The sequence below is a fragment of the Rhamphochromis longiceps genome, linkage group LG15 (genome assembly GCF_057381845.1).
Source record: "Rhamphochromis longiceps isolate RC_006_pf linkage group LG15, R_longiceps_female_GT1.1, whole genome shotgun sequence".
In the NCBI taxonomy this organism is placed as follows: domain Eukaryota; kingdom Metazoa; phylum Chordata; class Actinopteri; order Cichliformes; family Cichlidae; genus Rhamphochromis; species Rhamphochromis longiceps.
The window spans coordinates 6,412,312-6,432,115 of record NC_140571.1 but is presented as its reverse complement, the minus strand read 5'-3'; the positions used below and the strand labels follow the sequence as shown (position 1 = coordinate 6,432,115).

Below are 19,804 nucleotides of genomic sequence, written 5' to 3'. Positions count from 1 at the left end.
TCACTTTATTTTGTATTTCAATATCCAACTTTTTCCGAGAATCCAGTGAAATAAAAGTAATTTTCTACTCGCGGAGAAACTCACCAATAGCTGTCTAGAACGTCAGACATTATTGTTCTCAATGGACCAATGAACGCCGTGTGGAGGCGGGGATGGCGTGGCTGGACGTTACTACACGGGAGTTAGCTAGCTAGTGACTATTTACTTTCACGTTAGTGCCATGTTATTAAGAAGGTAAACCCAGCACAGTATCAACTCAAAGTTTGTTTATCGACCTATAAATACGTCGTTTACTTTAATCGATGGTGAATGTCCAGCAAACGTGTCAAAACGTGTGTAGAAAGATGTGCAGCTAACGTTAGCCCAACGGTGTTGATGGTAATCTGCCTGTAAACACCTGGACTGCCAAACACAGAGAAGTGAATGAAAAGCAACACGCCGTCAGGACCATTTTACTTCTAGACCGAACCATAAGAAATGAGGAAGTGGAACTGGCGAGAAGGACAGCGACCGCACACGCGACAAGGTGCTGGTCAGCGCCGTGGATGGCACCGAGGAAACCGACAGCAGTGGTAGCTACGTTAAATGACACTTATATCACGTTAAAGTATGGAGCATGTGCCATACTAGAATACAGTGTTTGTAATGACAGTGATCAGTATGTCAGTATCATTGTTGTGTGTGTGCGTTTCCTGTTCAAAGGTATGAACGTGATGATGCAGGGCCCTCACACAGACCATCTCAGAAGCACCATGCTAACCAACCTGCCTCACATTCCTCTTCTTCCTTGCCTTCCTCGTCTTCTTCTAACGCCAGCAGTGCTGCACCAGGTCAGTAACGTACAGCATTGAAAGTACACGTTTGCGTTGGAAGCCCCCATTTCTTATTATTAAAGGTATCAGAAGAGCACAACACTTAAATTGAACACATATGTACATAAACAGTAGTTTTACATGCAGTGTCTTGTCCAGGAGCACTTAAAGTAGAAGGATATTGACAGGAAAATTCTTGTTGTACACTTGGAAAATCAAATAGATGCAATGAAAGATGCACAAGCCTAATTTTTGCCTCCTTTTCTCCTGCCAGAGCTGCCAGGTTTCTATTTTGACCCAGAGAAAAACCGTTACTTCCGGCTGTTGCCCGGGCACAACAACTGTAACCCACTAACCAGAGAGCAACTACAACAAAAAGAAAGAGAGAAGGAGAGGAACAAGATGTTGGCAGAAGATGAAAACACAAGAAAAGTAAGTCTGTCATCAAGGGTGGTAGGCAAATCTTTTTAATCTTCTTTGTCTTTTAGCATTTTTATCATATTTATTCTTTAAGATTCCATTAAGCTTTTTCCTGTTGCTGTAGACAGACACAGTCATCTGATATGCTAAAGTTATGCCCTCTAGATGAAAGCTTACCATAAACCTCCTGCAGTGTACTAAAGGATTATGGCTATGGCAGCAGCTGTAATGACATCATCACAGTACAGCATTAGAGCACAACTGCAAACTGTGTAGGAATAAAACACTTGAGATCACAGTTGATCTTAGCAGAAGCACATGCTTTTCTGCAATCCGGGACATAAATGTTTAAGAAGTTGTAAAGAAAGAAACCTTGGTCGTAAACATGTACGCACATTTTCCTTGTCATTTACAGAAAGCACCAAGAAGAGGACTAAACACTTCGCTGCTACTTCAGAAACGACATCTAGGTGTATTACCTGAGCACTCCTATTGCAGGTACTGTGTCACAGCCCTGCAGGCACGCAAAACTCAACATAACACTGTTTTTCCCGTGTCCTAGCCACAGCTGTAACGGATTATGGGAAACAAAGAGAAACTTTAACGCTAATCAGTTCTGCATGTGTAGAGTGACTTTTCTTCTGAGCTTTGCTGGCCACTAATAATGATGCTAATATATTTAGACAAGTTATTTTAAATGGTAATAAAAAGATGGAGAAACATGCATAAATGCAGTCAAAGAAAATACTCTGCATCACTGGGAATGATATGAATAAATGGAAAAACAAAAAGTAATGAAATGCATATGAGGAAGTTTCTAGTTCTTTTTATCCTACAGGCAAACTGTCTAAATAAATACATAAATTACTACAGAGACACTGTCAGAAAGCTAAGAGAAAAGTGTATCAATTATCCTGGGTTAGTAGATTGTCTGCAGACAGTGCTAGTCTGTTACTATGGTTACTGTTGTGTGTGTGAATGGGAGAATGACTGAATGTAGTGTAGAGCGCTTTGGGGTCCTTAGGGACTAAGTAAAGCGCTATACAAATACAGGCCATTTACTGTTTGTCTCCAGGCTCGTCCATGAGGTGAAGGTCAGTGAAATGAGACGCCACAAACTAGAGATCCAGAGCACAGACAACAGCATCTCAAACACCGACAACTTCAGACTCATAGTGGTGAGAACACACACAAACACAGTGCAAAACACATGTTTCAATAGAATAAATGTTTGTTATAGTTGGTTTCAAGGGAGGGAGAGGGAGTAAGAACAGTTTGCTTCATCCAGAGGATGATTTGGGTCCACCAAGGCCCTGTGTATGATTTTAAAAAAAAAAAAAAAAAAAAAAAAACAACAACAAAAAAGATTGTTTTGAATGTTAAACACTGACGTTAGAGTCCTTTTTTTTTTCTTAATTGCTGGAAATGAACACAGTAGGTTACCTTTAAATATGGCCTCTATCTGTACTTGATGATGTGCATATGCTTTGTTTCTTTGTTGCCATTTCTTTTTCAGGGGGATTCGGCGTGTGAGCGAGTGTTCACAGTCAACGATGTCTCTCATGGCGGCTGCAAGTATGGCATCATGAACTTCAGCAGCAGCAGCAAGGGGTCTCTGTCTGTGGAAATGTGTGATAACCTCTACTTCACTAATCGGAAGGTAGGAGCATTTCTTTGGAGATAAAAGACCCTCCCTGAATACAAAGAATATGTTTGCATTTTTGTAGTTTCTATTTAGTACACTGCAGGAAATAAAAATTAATTAACTCACATTAATCTTGGAGCCTGTTTTTATGATGTGTCTACAAACATTTGGTCTGTTTAAATAATATTAATCACTCTGATCTGGTTAACATGTTTCAGGTCAATTCCATCTGCTGGGCTTCGGTAAATTACCCCGATTCTCATGTGTTGTATCCTTCCACAGTTTAATTAGAGCTCTAACTCTAGTTCACTTAACCTTCAAATAAAGGGCTTAACCTGGCAACAAAGATCACTTATAAGTTGTCCTTTTCATTTGCATTATTTGTGGATTCATACTGCTGTTGTTTCTAAAAGAATACACTTGGTGACTATCATCAAAATGGTAACATTTTAGCTCTATAAAGTGCACACCTGTGTCACAGCGTGTCATCTCTTCACTGTTTTGGTGAAACTTGTATGTCCTTGACTGAAGTAACTATCAGGCTGTGTCTGGTGGGAGTAGCAGACACCCCTGGCTGCGTGAGTTTACTTCCTGCTTCCCTCTTCAGCAACTCCAACCCAGGTTTGTCAGGGTTCTTGCGCAATATGCAGCAGTCACATTGCCCTTCTGTAGTTCATTTGTGAAGGACCCAGGTAGCAGTATGGTAAAACATACTATTCAAAGAAGCTTCTTCAGTCTTGGAATTATTATTCTAGAAGACTTTTATTTTGAAATATGTTTTGAAAGCAGTTTTGCTGTTGTTGTGTACCTCCCCATTACCCTCAACACCCTTCTCCTCTTACTTCTTGTACTCCTTCAGATCAGCCTGGGATGCTGTGCAGCTTTAAGATATCCTCAGCCTGGTCTTGTGCTTGGTGCCTCAACCCCCAGTTTGACAAGACGTTCAGCACTGGTTAGTAGTGCAGCTAAACATTTTTGTCGTTATAGAAAGGAGAAAATTACACATCTAAAATAATCATGTTTATGTGTGTGTTGACAGGCCTGTCTCGTAGAGTGATTGTGAAGGATGCAGAGACGGGCAGAACACAGACGTACAGCGTCGGCAGTGATGTCCTGGCTCAGCAGTTTGCCCTTAGGGTGAGGCATTTGTAACTTTAAAGTTGTTGAAGCACTCTGTAAGAACACCAAGCAAAAGAACACCTTTCCGTCCACAGGTTCCTGTCCTGTTTAACGGTTGCAGATCGGGGGAGATCTTCAGCATCGACCTCCGACAGCGCGGCCGCAGAGATCACAGCTGGAAGGCCAGTCGCTTCCATCAAGAGTCAGCCATCACCTCTGTACGCGTCCTGCAGGATGAGAACTACCTGCTGGCTGCTGACATGCTGGGCCAGGTCAGGTTCTTGACTTGACTCTTTAATTTTCTTTTTCTTTTTTTTTTACAGCAGATAATACTTTCAGGTTCTTAATTACAGGTATTTTACTTATGTTTTAGCCTCATGCGGAAAGACTTGGTAAACACAGAACCATCAGGCCATACTGACAAACTGTGGTAGAAAATATCAGAAAGGAATAATTTGAAAAAGGTAATAATTCAAGGATAGTTCTGTTGAGCCTTTGTGTGTTTTCTAATTTCTTTGCAGATTAAGCTGTGGGATGTGCGAGGCACAAAGCCAGTGCAGGAGTACAAAGGTCATCATAACGAGCATGCCTACCTTCCCATCCATGTCAATGAGTGTGAAGGGCTTTTGCTAGCAGGTAGGAGAGGATAAAACACTCTCAACACTCAATACTCTCACTGGTATAGGGCTGCCACAAACGATTATTTTGATAGTTGACTAGTCACCGATTATTTTTGCGATTAGTCGACTAATCAGATCATCATCCATTGGACATAAAACGTACAGCTTATTGCACCAGCAGCATCTGCTCTTATATAACTATCATTACCTTACAGCTTTAAGTGTTTAAGGTCTGTGCTAACTAAAAATAAAGAAAGACAAGATGATAGTTTATTAAATTTGAATGAAATTTGCAGATTGTTTCAGTGAAGTTTAATAAACTCCTTGCTATCTAAAATATAACAGGACACCGGAGTATATTCTCGAGCATCTCACACTTCTGATAATCAGTTGTCTGCTTGACTTTATTCAGCTGTGTAAAAACTATAACTTTAATCTCAGCCAAACCGATTTACTCAGGAACAAATAAAATACAAAAAAAGCCAAACAATAACATTTTTAAGTTATCTAAGTGACTTATATATCATGTTTAACCTGAGTAGCGAAAGACGGCGGTGGGTTTGAAAATGATTTGCCGGGAGTCCGGTGTTCTCACGGCTCTAGTTAGCCTAGCCCCCGGCTAGCTATCGAGCTAGTGGGTAACAGACGTCTCCGAAAACGTCGGAGCGCTTTTGAAAATATGCGGTGTCTTGATAAACTGAGCAGATATTTGAGGTTTACACAGCTACATTCTCGCCTGAAAATATGTTAAATGTTTATTTTGTGACCCATAAAGAATAACAAGAGTAATAGTAAAACTAAGTAGCTACCGCCATTGTTGGAAACTGAGCTGGGCTGCGCTATGAATTCTGGGACAGAGCTACTTCTTCTTCGGGGTTTAACGGCAGCTGACATCCTTGTACATGCAGTGCTGCCATCTTCTGTTTCAGTCCGTTATTACACTCTTAAATCCTGCTACTTATTCCTGCGTCTTTTGTGATCTTACAAAGCTTCAAACGACGCGTCGACTATTAAATCAGTCGTCGACGATTTTGATAGTCGACGTAATCGTGACTAGTCGACTAATCGTGGCAGCCCTACACTGGTATAAACCTTTTTTGCGTGCAGTTTCAATGTTTACCATCCTTTCTACAGTGGGTCAGGATTGCTACACAAGGTTATGGAGCCTTAAGGACGGTCATCTATTGAGAACCATCCCATCACCCCACCTGGCCGCAAACGACTTGATCCCAAGTGTTGTGTTTTCATCTAACCTGGGTGGCAGCAGGGGCCTCCCCGGGCTGCTCATGGCTGTCAAACACGACCTCTATTACTTCCCATACAACACTGACTACCAAGAATGAGGAGTGCTGAGGCCAGCTGTATCACTGTGTATTTGAGAGTGTGGCTGGGTAAAGATGTTATGTGACAACCATTTACACTAAATTTAGACTGAAGTGGTGACCTCAAAGAACTGCTTTTAAATTTCATGGGAGTTGCCTCATCATACACATGATCGTGTTTTTGCGCCAAAAGGAAATGGAAGTGCTGCATTCACATGTGCACACCGGTACAGTTCGGTTTTCCTTACTGTTCTTTTTACAGAAGAAGTGCACTTATTTTAAACACAGCTAACCTTGATTGTTACTGGAAATAAGGGTGCTGGGATTGAAATTTGAAAATGATGATACTTTTTGTTTACTAAATCAACATGTTTTATAGTCTTTGTTGATTCCCAGTAAAGTTTATTAAAAACCTTATCCCACTGCATTGTATTCAACCCATACACAGACACCTTAAGATTCCACTGTTTAATACATATGTATGAGCATACATAAATACAAGGTATTGATTGGTTCCATGTGATATCTATAGTCATTGATCTCTGTTTGAGACAGGATAAATCTATTATTCATGTTGAAGTCTGTTATTTCAGCTTATCTGATTGATCACAAGCAAACCAACTCTTCCAGTTCGTTAACAAGAAACAAACAAAAAAAAAAATCTTACACAGTCAAATCTCATAATACCAAGATATTCATTAGAAAGCCTGAATGCATCAAGTGTCATCTTCATTTAATAGTAATCGGGTCAGATACTCTGTACAGTCCTGTTGAAATACAAGCAACCTTGATAGTTGCTGACAAAGAAGAGCGACGCAGCCTGAGCTGACAGTAAAAGACTACTCTTACTAATGATCTCTGTTTTGAGGGGGCCAGCCCCAAACATGGTTTGAAACCTCAACTGTGTTAAGTCCCTACTGTGATCCAGCCACTATAAAGCAGTTTCTGTTGCATTGAATCCCACCTTAGTCAGATTTGTCCTGATACGCAGTTATGACATTTAAAAATAAAATGAGGCAATTAAAAAAAAAATTCCCTATTAAAGTAAACATTTTTCCCATATATGTACTGTGCATACTAAGTAGAATTCAAACAGTTAACATGGACAGCATTATTAAGGCTGTTCTTGTTTTTGTTTGTTTTAAATCTGCCCATTCAAATTCACAAACAACCACAAATAATCAATGGGACTATTTAAGTAGTAATTACGAATTATATATGTTGGAATGCATCTTGCTGCTACAGTACATCAGTGGCTTCCGATATAATGATCTAATATAGTCCCTGTGAAGCCAAAACGAAAGAAAAGTAGCTCTAGCAGGGGTGAATTAGAGGTAATCTACCTCAGTATTTCAAAAGAAAGGGATCAGAATTCAATGTGGTTGATGACTTTTGAGGTGTTCTATCTAAAGCTGGTCCTAAATATTACATCCAGGTCACCTGCACAAACCATTTTAGAACTAATAAGACATGATTACCTGGAAATGCTATGAAAAAGAAAAAACAGGTCAGTACTTGTATTTTTTAAAAGGCTTAAATATGTAGCTCCAAACCAGGCAAAAGGGAGCTAATGGTACTAGCATATCACGTAGAGGGTGTGCAGGGATTAGTGTGCAAGAATACAAATCTGAACGGATCTACAGAGCAACATGGAAATTTACCTGAAGTCATTTGTAAGCAAGCTTGTACAAAACTCACTTTGATCATCTCTCTGTTCTTTTTCTCTCCTGTCCTTATAATATTCAAGCCTTGCTCTGGCCTGTCTTCACAGTGTAAATTATAGGCATATTAAAGAGAAAAGCGATCGATGGACTGATGTTACATGAGGCCAGCACTAACAAATAATAAACGAGTCCCACCTGTACAGTCTAGAGGCATCCAGAAAAACAAAAATACCCCCAATGAAACCTGTTAGACTCAAGATGTCACAGATTCCAGTTTCCACAAACGCTGGCATCTTTAATTGCTCCATTGAGTCCTGCTAGAGTTCCCCTGTTTTCTGGTTGCAGCCGTTGCAGACCCTCACGGGGTGGTCCCATCCACGGGACGGCACGGGGCGCCGCTCCTGGGAGCAGTCATCGCACACGCCCTGCCCACAGGCGCGACAGTGGTGGATGGAGAGACGTGGTGAGAACTCCCTTTGGCACTCGCAACAAGAGTGGATGTCCTGATCTGGCACCCAGTAGGCCGGCCGAGCTGCGTCCTTCACTAGGCCTGGAAAAAAAGTTTTTATTTCTCTCACTCTTTTTTTTTTTTAAAGTTGTTTCTCTTGCTCGCTATATTATTTTTTAGATCCTATGCTTACCAAGAGGTATATCGATGGCACCAACTACAGCCCCCAAAGTGTTCTGGACAGCCTCTCCAACCTTCCTCGCTATCAGGGTGCCTCCCTCCTCCTCCAACGCAGCGTCCAGCAACTCTACAACATGCACACATCAAATCATATCATGTTGTGAACATTAAAACCGCCTGAACCAGCCCGGCAAACAATACCGCACTCTTAAACTCCCACAGAGAGACTCATTTGTGTACCAGTTGGAATTCCTCTGTTGTGGAAACACGCATCACAGACCCTAACAGGCGCAAGACCCCAGCCCCTCTCAGGGACCGGCCGGGTTTTGGAGGAGCAGGCGTCACAGAAGCCCTCTCCGCAGGCACGGCAGTGGTGCTTGGTGTCGTTGGGCTGGAACTCCTCCCCACATTTATGACATTTCTACGGCACAATAATAAGTAATGCGATTTATCGGCATAACAGGAACATAACAGGAACATAACAGTAACATAACAGGAACATGGGCTATCACCAAGAAAATGTTTTAGTTACACAAGTGATGTTTCATTCACAACTACACATTCTGGGCCTGTGATTCCTTATATATAGTTAGCTAAATATTGGTTGCATACCAGGATGAGGGAATTGGGTTTCCAGTAGGCAGGAGCAATTTGGTCAGTGAGCCAGGAAGTGACCGCTTTGGCAGGCTTGACGCTGAGTTCAGACACAGACTGAGAAATGTATTTGACTCCGTCCAACAACCTCTGAGCAGCGTTGTTGTTGTCTTTCAAAAAGCCATCAGACTGCAAAGAACGGTGTAAAAACACATAATTACAGTATGCCATAGAAGTTGTGTTTATACAAGCGTCCCTCACAATTATCACTAAATACTGACAACAGTGCTGACAGAAATACAATGCCTGCCTTACCAGCTGGCGTTTGCACTGCTATATTCAGACTTGTGACTAATTATGCTTAGATCAACATGTTCCAGGAGAACATGCGACGTTACTTTTCTGGATATTTACATAAAGTATAAGCCACTCGCCTCATAGTGGCCAAATTCATATGACTCAAAGAAAACAAAAACTGAGCTTTTAGATTTCAGTGGTTTAAGTGAATTCACCGTGGCCTTACCCCAGGCCAGATGTGCTGGATTTCTGTTCTGACCACTGTTTCCACTGGGTCCTGGTTTCCATACCAGTACTGCCTGCTTCTGTAGATCACTGAACAGTTGGGACACTCAATGACATACCTGTAAAAAGACAAAACCATCTCAGTTTCAACACAGGGAGGAAAGATTCCAGAGGTGCCACACACTTTTTATATCAACTGTGCTCAATTTTTCATAAACTTTAAAGGGACATATGAAGATATTTATGAAAAATCATTCTATACTCGCAGGACTCACCCTGACCAAGCGTAGATGGCCAAGCCAAACCACGGCGAGTCAGACGAGGCCGTCGTTTTGGGAACCACTATGACTTCCTTTCCCCTTTCGTAGCAGGCCTGAGAAGTTCAGCACAGTTGCTCAGAACCTTGTCAAGCAGGTATACTTCAAATGTGGCGTAGATGTATATTTGTACTTGCCTTGCATGTGTAGATGCGGTTGTCGTACTGTGCAGAGTACCGGCAGCGATGTTTGGCTTCATGGTCAAGACCTTCCTTTAGGTGATTCATGCTCCTCTTACAGCCTGACCTGAAAGTTGGTGCCCAGCAAGTCAGCAAGTTTTATAAATAAGTAAAAGTAAAAGGTACTGGCAGTGATGATGCTGTAGAAATCTGATTTAAAGTATTTTTGATATTTTTTTTAGCAAAGCAGGGACACGCACCCACAACTGAGGCAGATGCTGGAGCAGGTAAAGTATTCATCTGGAAAGAAGGAGTTACTGGTCATATGTTCATCTGGAATCTCCCCACTGAAGCGCTCACTCAGGGCCTGAAAGAAGGCCCCAGGTGGAGATGGGAAAGGTATAAACATTTCCATTGGCTATGCCAAAACATACTTAAATGTAAGCACAGCTACCTGCAGGGCCTTGAAGATGACACTGGCAGATCGTGGCGAGCGTGTCGTATTGTTGTCCAGCTGCTGCTCCAGGCTGCGGAGCAAACCACTGAAGTCCGTGGGAGGGTTGTAGGTTCGAGTCCCACGGTACTGGATGGAGCTGAATGCTTCCGGAAATAAGCCCAGCTTCCTGAAACGCTCCTGGATAAGGCGCTCAGCAGATTCTGAGGGCGCGTCTAAATTCGGGGTACACATACAGATGGAGACAAAGTATTGAGGCAGTGGTTTGTGTGCTTATCTTTGAAAAACACTGAGATGAGACAAACTTCTTTGATGTACCTGATCCTAGTAGATTGGTGTGGACAGTCTCGTGGAAGATGATCACCGCGGGGCCCAGGGTGGACAACGGTACATCAAGACCACAGCGATTGGTAGTTGCCTTTAATTCTCTAGTGAAATGTTTCAGGTAGGCATCTGATGCATCACCAAGGAACTTGAAGAGATCGTCATGGAGACGGTCAGCGTGTGTCCGGTAGATTACCACATCAGAGATAGCCAGGACCTTGAGGAGCAGCCGAGTTCTCTGACCCTGATTAGCCCCTGATGAGTTTAAAAAAAAGAAAAAAAAAAGAATCATGAATGCCTGCCTGCTTCTACCCCCGTTTGTTTCATAATATTAAGTAAATCAATAATTTCATACCAGCTCCAAGCAGTCCCTCTGTATCGATGACTACAAGCCAATGCAGAGGGTCCATAGCTGCCCAAACACCCACAGTGCAGGACTCCTGAGTGGGAGACGTCTTGAACACTTCTCTCCCAAGAAAGAACGTATGGTTCAGGGTGTAGGATTTTCCCTCACCAGTGTTCCCAAAAATGGAGACCACCTTGAGGAGCTCATCTGGACTACAACCCAGTCTGCTGACAAAGTCCTCCTCATCCTTCACCTGAGAATGCAGACAAGATCAGCTCAATCGTTGTAACGCATCATTAATAAAACACCATCAAACGCCGAGTACCTCAACAAGTGCTTACCTGCATTTCCTCCTTCTCATCCACTAGCAGGAAGCTGCGCACCTTCTCCAGTTTAGATTTGAGGATTTCCATTTCACTCTCCCCAGCACTGACACTGTTCTCTTGAGGAGCTTTGGCAGGTGGGTAAGATACCAGAGGGTGTTTCCTCTTGTTGACTCCCCCGTGGGTGCGTTTTTGGCAATCCAAACACAGGTTGATCTTACAGCCCTGGCAGCGGACCACCGCTCTGAGTCTCCCAGAGCAGCTGCCATCCCCTTTGCAGGAGTCACAGAAAGGAACGTGGCCCGAGGCGACCCGAACCCGGTCGTGATTCCTCATGCGCTCCTGCCGATGTAGCTCCAGTTCACAGCGGGCACACTGCAAGCTGCCACACTCATCGCATTCAAACACAGCCTCGTCCGAGCCCCCACAGGCATAGCTCTCCTGACAGACCAGGATGGTGCTCATTCCTTTGTTTACAGCTGGACCTTGACCACTCATCTCAAACCTGTGAGGTCAGGAATCCCCTGGTGTGAAAACAAGTATAAAGGATTACTGTGGGTAATTGGGACGGCAAAAGCACTGCAGGAGAGGGCACAAGGTTATGGCACCGTCTTGTGAATCTATATAACCAGATGTCAGATAACCTGTTTTGTTGAAATACTGAAAAAAAACCAAAAACAAATTCACTCATGAGCAGTACTGTCAACAAAACGATAGCAATCCATGCCCCTTTTCTCCCTCCTTACTTTTTAATGGGGATATTCAGTTTATTAAAACAGCAAAATTAAACACACAAAACTCGGACTAGTTTGTTTACCTTTTGACACAACAGCTCTGTAGCTAACAATAGCTGGCCGGCATCTGTTTTCTTGTTCTGGTAACGCTAACTTTCTACATGAGAGTATCCCACACTGTTCTATACATTAAAAATGCCTAAAAACAGGCATTCAAACTCAGTAGTAAAGAGTCATTAGCTAACAGCATTCACACAAAGAGACACTCCTGAAACAAACAACCTTCTTTTGAGTCGACTGACCTAACAGTTGCTACCAGTCCGACGGCTGTCTCGTTAAATAACCTGCTGAATCGACACAGTCTAAAAGTGGACACGTACACTACCTAACACCATACCGCCGAATGCCACGGAGAGCTGACGCTGGAGGGGGGGCAAAGTTAGCAAGCTGTTATTGTGTCAGACCCCTGTAGATGTTGCTGCTTTTACATCAGCTGATCGGCTTGTTTTTATCCAGAGGTCAAAAGTCACGGAAGCACAAAGCATTTTGGGAAACGAAGGCCTTGCAAGTGACATGGAAAAGCGCTTACTAAAGACGAGCTGTTTGTAACCTGTTTATGGCACATACACCAACGTATACCCCGTATTTGACTTTTACAGACTGTTTGACGAAAGCTGTGGACCAGCTTGAGTTATTGACGGAGATATCGACGAAAAATCAATCGTTGCCCAGAATGCTTTGCTTTTTCCAGCGACTATAGGGTCTGCTTTTGTTCTACACCAGCGTGGGCCGTAGGCACAAGCTGAGACGGAGACAGAAGCTGAAACTGACACGCATCTCGTTGATATCAAACGAAGAATAATAAATGTTACACTTACAAGTTGTTCTATGCATTAAAGTACATTTAGTTGTTTTATGAACGAGTTTTTTCGCGGTCTTTTGCTTTTGTGTATGCGAGAGCCCCCCACCCTTTCTGGACACCCCGGTGTAGAAAAACAGTGCAGCCACATGAGTGGGGATGGATTGTGGCACCACTACAGTTGTAGTTGACTCTTTAATTCAGCTCTTTAGCTATTTTTCCCTTTTAATTCATTTAAAGCATATTACTTTAAGGAGCTTTCTTTTTTCGTCATCATTATAAATTTATCACCGCCTGTCTTAATGTGCTGCTGACCCTGTCTATTTGCAGTTAACAACTAATGCTAGCTCGATGCTAACTTGACAGGGTAACCGCGTTGACACCATACAAAGGTCATCACTCGTCTTTTATGCTCATTCACCTCGTTTCGCTGTTCAGTCGTCATGGAAGACGAAGCCTTCACTGACATTAGCGGTAAACCAATCTCTCTGGACTGTCAGAGTCACTCCAGCTTTTGCAGGGAGTTCATTATCAGCTCCCCAAAAGTGTCCATGGGCAAAGTGATGGTATACACCTGCTCCGTGTGGCTTCTGGCATATGCAGTGTTCTTCTTCACCCAGGTAAGATGATGAAGGCGAGACCAAAGTGATGCAGATTTACTGACAAATCCTTCTCACTGTGGGGTTGAGGTGCAAAGTTTCTGAGGACAGCGAGACAGTGGTGAGGTGTGCAGTAGGAGCCGCCCACTTCAAGGTGGAGTGGGATTGCATCAGGGATCTGCTCTGAGCCCCTTCTTGTTTGCGATGATGACGGTCAGGCAGGAGTGTCCATAGACTGATGTTTACAGAGACACTGTGATATTTCCAAGCTACCTTGACTACCATGACCCGGTGTTGTGCCAAAAAGTGATTGTCTGCCAAAAACTGATTTCCGGTATTTGCCAAAAAGCGATTGCTCATATTTAAAGTGCTATAAGTAACTTGTTGGGCTATAATATGTTAAACATATGTCAAATGCATCCCTTATGGATGACATAAAGTCATCTTGAGCCACAAACAACATTCGTGTAGCAAGATACAAGCCGCAATCAGTTTTTGGCAGCGACTTTTATATAACCTTTATTTATGCAGTAAAAAAAATCTCATTAACATTAAAAATGTATTTTGTAAGAGTAAGTTGCCCAACAGGACAGCAGAAATGGCAGCAAATATTACAATAGTTCTGTAAAAATATTTTAAGTGGGGATAAAGGACCGGATTGGTTATAATGTAAGTACAAGTTGTAAAGATACTTAAAAAACAGATAATGTTTTAATTCTTTATGTAACCCCTTTGTATCCCCTGTTCACCGAAGTCTATTTACGAACATACGTAAAGATATTACACATAAAAAATACACAGAAACACTGGAAATCAGTTTTTGGCAGACAATCACTTTTTGGCACAACACCGGACGCATCCATCAATCAATCCATTCATTCGCTTCCACTTTTCCAATTCAGTGCCGCAGGGGGTGCTGGATAGGTCCGCAGTTTGTCGTAGGGCTAACACAGACAGACAGACAACCACTCGCTCTCATATTCACACCTCTGAGCAATTTAGAATCACCAATTAACCTAACCCAACTAATTGCATGTTTTTGGACTGTGGGAGGAAGTCTGAGTACCCGGAGAGAACCCACGCTGATATGGGGAGAACATTCATACTCCACACAGTAAGGCCCCCTCCAGATGGAGGGTGGTGGTACCCTCTTGCTGTAAGAGAACAGTGGTAACCACCACCACCACCATATATATCAGATAAAGGATGTTGAATATGGAGCTGGCAGGCAGGAGGAAATGAGGAAGACCATAGAGAAGATTAATGGATTTACATGAAGAGGATTGGTGTGACATAGGCGGGATAGGGTTTGATAGAGACAGATGATCTGCTATGGTGACCCCTAAACGGAGCAGCAAAAAGAAGGCAGAATACAGTTCTTTCTTTCTTTCTTTCTTAAAGATACTTGTTGTAATCAGAATTTGTAAAATTGAACACTAATTCCCACCACAAGGGGCCAGTATTTTACAAGAAAGTCTCAATCTAGTCGCCCTGTCTAAGATCGAGACGATGCACTTTTTTAGTTAGTGCAGTAATTTTGCAGCATTTTTTTTTTAAATGGCTCTGGGTTCTTTGTGTTCAAAGCTGTGCTTGTTACGTGAGCGTCCAGTGTGATCATTTAAAGTAAACTTTATTGTCATCTCTGCTATTTACAGTACAGTATATAGAGAGACGAGAATAAAGAATAAATATATATACACTTTGAGACTTTTCCAGTGATGAAAAAGTAGTTGGATGTTTACTGTTGTTTTGTTTCACATCATTTCTGTTCTTTCCAACTCAGCGTGGTTTCTTTCCGGGAGTGGGTGATAAAAGTCACTTTTCAGGTGCATCGGCCATTGTTTGCTGATCCATTCACTAGGATATCTCTCTATCAGCATTTCCTCTTCCTCTTCTGTTGGACTCAGAATAGACTGGATGCCACACCATTAGTATCCTGCAAATTGGCATCATGCAAAAAAATTTTAATTTACAATGATTATTTTTAATTTAATACTTTTCCTCTCTTGCAGAACACTGCCGTTCTGTCTGGCGCTATTCTTGTCACCCTTGTTGGCATGATGCTTCACATCCACTTTGTGAAGGTAGACCACGAGTCCCTTCTCGTCATTGGCTCCTTAGGCATCCAGGTGTCCTCCAGCTATGCCTCGGGCCGCGAGATAACCACTTTCATTGAGATGAGCAAGATCAAGGATATTGTCATCAATGAAGCTATTTACATGGTGTGTTGGTGAACCTGTGCCTCTGTACTTGTGTGACATGTTGACATTTTCTCATGTAGTTATTCTACAGTTTGCCACGGAAGATTGGATTAACGTCTAATGCTTTTATTTCAGCATCAGATCATCTACTACCTCTGTGTACTGTTGAAGGACCCCTCAGAGCCCGATGCAGTGTCAAGTGTTGTGCCATTGTTTCAGGTGAGGATGAACATATCTCAAGAGCCTGTTTAGTGACTTGATTACCTGCAGGGCTGTTGATGTGGTGTCATTCATAGGAACCTGTTTTTAATTAACTCTATTTTTTTCCCTTTAGAGTTCAAAGCCAAGGCTGAACTGCTTGGTGAAAGTCTACAAAAGCTGTCAGGAGATTCTTTCAAAGTGCCAATGAAGCACATGTCATACAGGAACACCTGAGGTCATTCACCATGTTTTTCTTTTAGCCTCTTCCTTGTTTGTGTTAATACATCTTAGGTGTATTTTATATACATTGCATTTCTTAATGTTTTGCTTTCAAGGATAATGGTGTCATAATGTTGTACTGTGTTACATGATTAATTTAAAATAAATAAAACACTGGTCTTGACTACTTGTTTAAACCTAAAAAGTCAAATTCTTTAACTTGAAATGTAACTTGTAATGTAAGATCATAAAAATAATATTTAACCTTATAGTTTTTTTATACACTTAGAATTCCACAAATGATACAAGTTTGTGTATTTTGGCGCCATTAGCACACTCTTTTGTGTATTTGTTTTTGCCCCCCCCCCAAAAAAAATAATTAATAGAATATAACAAACCAATATTCATTAATTACATAGATATTGGTAGCATTTGCTCATCTTTAAAAGTTTTAGTTGTTTAGTTTTACCACTAGGGGGCAGCACTACTCACAAACTTTTGGGTCCACGCATCAGTTTCTACAAGTGATTCAAATGTACACCATGTCCTGTTCTTTGTTGGCTCATCGTTTTTTTTTCTTCCATGAACTGCTTTTGAATATAATCTCTGTGAGAAAACAAAAGCCTATAAGGCAACAGTTGTATATGTGTATAAGATGGACTGTGTGTGTGTGTGTGTGTGTGTGTGTGTGTGTGTGTGTGTGTGTGTGTGTGTGTGTGTGTGTGTGTGTGTGTGTGTGTGTAAAATAAAGATCTACACCCTTTTCCTAAAAGTATTTTCACTTCCTCATATCTACTTGCACCTTCATCTCTTAGGAACAGTAGGTCACGTTTACCACTGAAGTCTGAAATATCACTGTTGGCATACCAGACCTGTTTTCAGAACTGTTTTTCAAGGTTACCTCATCAACAGAATGACAATCAATATATTGTTATTGCAGTAATTGTATTCTTTTTATCATGCAGCTGTAACACTATAATTACTATAATAACCCTTGTGGCATCAGTAAAGTGTCTACCTATTACAGTGTGAATTTTTTTTTTTAAAGTGTGACATTATAAATGTTAATACACCAATAACTGTCTAACTGCCTATCAGATTAATGCCTAGGCCACTCACAAGTCATCGCCACCTTTCACTTCTGTTTCCTCTTTTTAGGCCTTATTTTTGTAGGGCCTTTTCATGGCGACTCAGTAAATTCAAGTCAGACCCGTGTGTGAACTCCATGTGGTACAGACCAAAAAAAAAAAAAAAAAAAAACAAAAAAAGCAGAAGGGTGTGATTTTCACGGGGTGAAGCATCGCACTGCTGTGAGAAGTAGCCCCTTGACAGGATAATAGTCCCTCCTGGAGGTGTAAAGCAGCCAGGAGCCAATTCAAGAAGAAAACCTGGGAGTGACCAGGAGTGGCACCTCTGGGCTTTTAAATAGGCCCCATAAAGCAGGAGGAACACCATCACCCCCCCCCCCCCCCCCCCCCCCCCCCCCCCCCCTCCACCTAAGTAGGGGAAAGATTTGAAACAGCAAAAACCCTGTGAGCTAGAGCTGTGGACCGTTAATTGCCCATGATAGCAGCAGGGCTGTGACGATTGTGCCTCCCCTTCTGTGTATGTTGTGGACTCACGTATTGTAATGTATGAATTCAGTCAAATGTGTTTTTTATATAAAGACTGTATTTCTGTTATCTAAGCAGATGGCAGATGCTTAAGATCAGCTGAATGTTTTGGGTGTGAGAATCTTGTGCTTCAGTGGGAGAGGAGGGGCGTTAACCCCTTTACCTCCTGCAGTGCGCACACACATACACACTTACACCCACACGCCTGCACACATTTGTTTTTTTTGTTTCTGAGACATTAAAACAGAATTCCCACACTTTCCAAACACTCTAAAGTAGATTTGAGGTATAATTCAACGTTTTCCCCAATAGTCATAATAATTTTCTTCATGGAAGAGACAGCACCACTCTTAAGGCTGATCAGCAGCAGCTTAACTTAGCATGAAGACAGGGGACTCTGAAATAATAACCCCACCTTCCTAAATGCACTGCGAAAATACACAAATTTATAAATTATTATTGGCCGGGTCAAATCTCACAAACACTAAAGCACAAACAGAAACTCTGAGTCTTGACTGCTTTCAGACAATAAAAGACTGAGGTAATTACACCAGTGTAAAGCAGATTAAACCAGGAATATCAAAGCAATTAAAGATCATTCAAATACGAGCACTAAAATCCATGCCTAATAATATATAATAACTACTGATAATAAGACACTCAAAATCGTTTCTTTTAGTGCATTCTGAAAATGTTCAGTGTTCATATGCAATACATATGCAAACTTTGGATTAAACAAATAGATCTAGCGAGTGAACTTTAATTTTGAATTAATACGAAATCTTTTCACAAACACAACCCCCACCCCAACCATGCCCACCCACCTCACCATCTGAGCTGTAGTGGAGATCTCAGGGATAGGCACGATTGTGGCTCTTTTTCACTCTTCGCACTACGGTCACCTCGGTGAGCCGAGCAGAGTTCGAACTTCTCGATTAATTAAACTTTTAAAAGCAGAAAGTGAGATTGGTTCAAACTGGTAGAAGTTGGACGGAGATCCACCAGGAGGAAGAGGATTCACCACAACAGATGAGAGAGTGGGGTTTTTAGAAGTGAGATTTTCCTCATAAAATAATTGAAAAATTGCTCACAGAGAGCTGGGGAGGCAAAGTCTAGTTTATCAGGGCAAGGATTGATGGCAGAATTGAACATTTTAAACAGGGCCCGGGGGTTATGGCTATTAGTCGCAATGATGTCGGACAAAAAAGCGTCCTGATATATAGTGCGGCAGCTACGTAAAATGTAGAGGGATACCCGAAGCTTATCTTTTTTCCACCTCCTCTCAAATTGATGACAGATAAGACGTAAATCTCGTATATATAGAGTCATTTAACCAGGTTTGAGGGGAGGATCTAAGACGCTTTACATTAGACTGTACACTATACCACCACCCATCCATTTTGCTCCACTTATCCAACTCATGGCTATGGTTGGGCATGAGCCTATCCCGTACCCCAGCAGGAGGCTGGGTACAACCGGTACTACGGTCAGTTAAGTCAGCCATTAACCTAACGTGCTGTGGGACTGTGGGCGGAAACTGGAGTACCTGGAAAGAACCCAAAACCAGGACCTTCTTGTCCTGAGGCGATGTTGCCCTTTCCTTATACCTTTAATTCTAGTATTTATGCCAAGCCAACCGAAGGCTAGCTCCAGCTACGTATTAACGATACAAACATTTACATGATGGTATTCTCATCTCTTTCCAAGATCGATAATCTAATAATAATATATACATTTTATAAAGGATCCAAGGTACTTGTTGTTAAAAGTCAACACACTCAAATTCATTCGCTTTACTTCCACTCCATGTTTTACATGTAATGTTCGGAGCTTTATGCTAAAAAATCAAAATGAATGAACTGCACAGAACACACATGTTAGGGCAGTCCACTGAAATTAATTGTGTGCTGCGGTTTTTCATTTGTTGGATATAAGCTACTCTTTGTATTCACAATGTTCTGTCCTTGTATTGTTGTGCTGTGTGTGTATGCGCACCAGTTCCTGGCTGACAGGTGCAGGAAGAAAACGTTATTGTATTGTTTAAAATGTGTCAGTTTATCTTCTTTATCTACCAGTTCAAACAGGCAGGAGCAACATGATGTCAGTTTGGATTTGAATCTCAAAAAGAAAAAAAAAAAGCCTTCCCCAC

At 41.9% G+C, this 19,804-nt stretch overlaps 3 protein-coding genes across 8 annotated transcripts; 2 read left to right on the top strand and 1 right to left on the bottom strand.

Moving 5' to 3' along the window:
- Positions 1 to 141: 141 nt before the first annotated feature.
- On the top strand, positions 142 to 6,355 carry wdr21 (WD repeat domain 21). Its single transcript, XM_085381544.1, has 13 exons — positions 142 to 572; positions 703 to 830; positions 1,087 to 1,244; positions 1,648 to 1,730; positions 2,308 to 2,410; positions 2,749 to 2,892; positions 3,096 to 3,145; positions 3,419 to 3,498; positions 3,737 to 3,829; positions 3,917 to 4,014; positions 4,092 to 4,268; positions 4,518 to 4,632; positions 5,751 to 6,355. The coding sequence occupies exons 1-13, from the start codon at positions 478 to 480 to the stop codon at positions 5,957 to 5,959; spliced, it is 1,533 nt and encodes a 510-aa protein (XP_085237670.1). The 5' UTR covers positions 142 to 477; the 3' UTR covers positions 5,960 to 6,355.
- On the bottom strand, positions 6,117 to 13,383 carry zfyve1 (zinc finger, FYVE domain containing 1). 6 transcript variants are annotated; one of them, XM_085381543.1, is made up of 13 exons: positions 13,244 to 13,383; positions 11,248 to 11,753; positions 10,916 to 11,159; positions 10,555 to 10,815; positions 10,237 to 10,451; positions 10,043 to 10,149; positions 9,801 to 9,909; positions 9,622 to 9,719; positions 9,348 to 9,465; positions 8,843 to 9,013; positions 8,471 to 8,651; positions 8,244 to 8,357; positions 6,117 to 8,152 (listed from the first exon to the last, which is right to left on the bottom strand). In XM_085381543.1, the coding sequence occupies exons 2-13, from the start codon at positions 11,725 to 11,727 to the stop codon at positions 7,920 to 7,922; spliced, it is 2,331 nt and encodes a 776-aa protein (XP_085237669.1). In that variant the 5' UTR covers positions 11,728 to 11,753; positions 13,244 to 13,383; the 3' UTR covers positions 6,117 to 7,919. The 6 variants fall into 6 exon arrangements, with proteins under 6 accessions (XP_085237669.1, XP_085237664.1, XP_085237665.1 ...); XM_085381538.1 differs by lacking the exon at positions 13,244 to 13,383 and adding an exon at positions 12,047 to 12,710; XM_085381539.1 differs by lacking the exon at positions 13,244 to 13,383 and adding an exon at positions 12,266 to 12,710.
- On the top strand, positions 12,951 to 16,770 carry pigh (phosphatidylinositol glycan anchor biosynthesis, class H). Its single transcript, XM_085381546.1, has 4 exons — positions 12,951 to 13,442; positions 15,434 to 15,643; positions 15,758 to 15,841; positions 15,957 to 16,770. The coding sequence occupies exons 1-4, from the start codon at positions 13,266 to 13,268 to the stop codon at positions 16,029 to 16,031; spliced, it is 546 nt and encodes a 181-aa protein (XP_085237672.1). The 5' UTR covers positions 12,951 to 13,265; the 3' UTR covers positions 16,032 to 16,770.
- Positions 16,771 to 19,804: the final 3,034 nt, after the last annotated feature.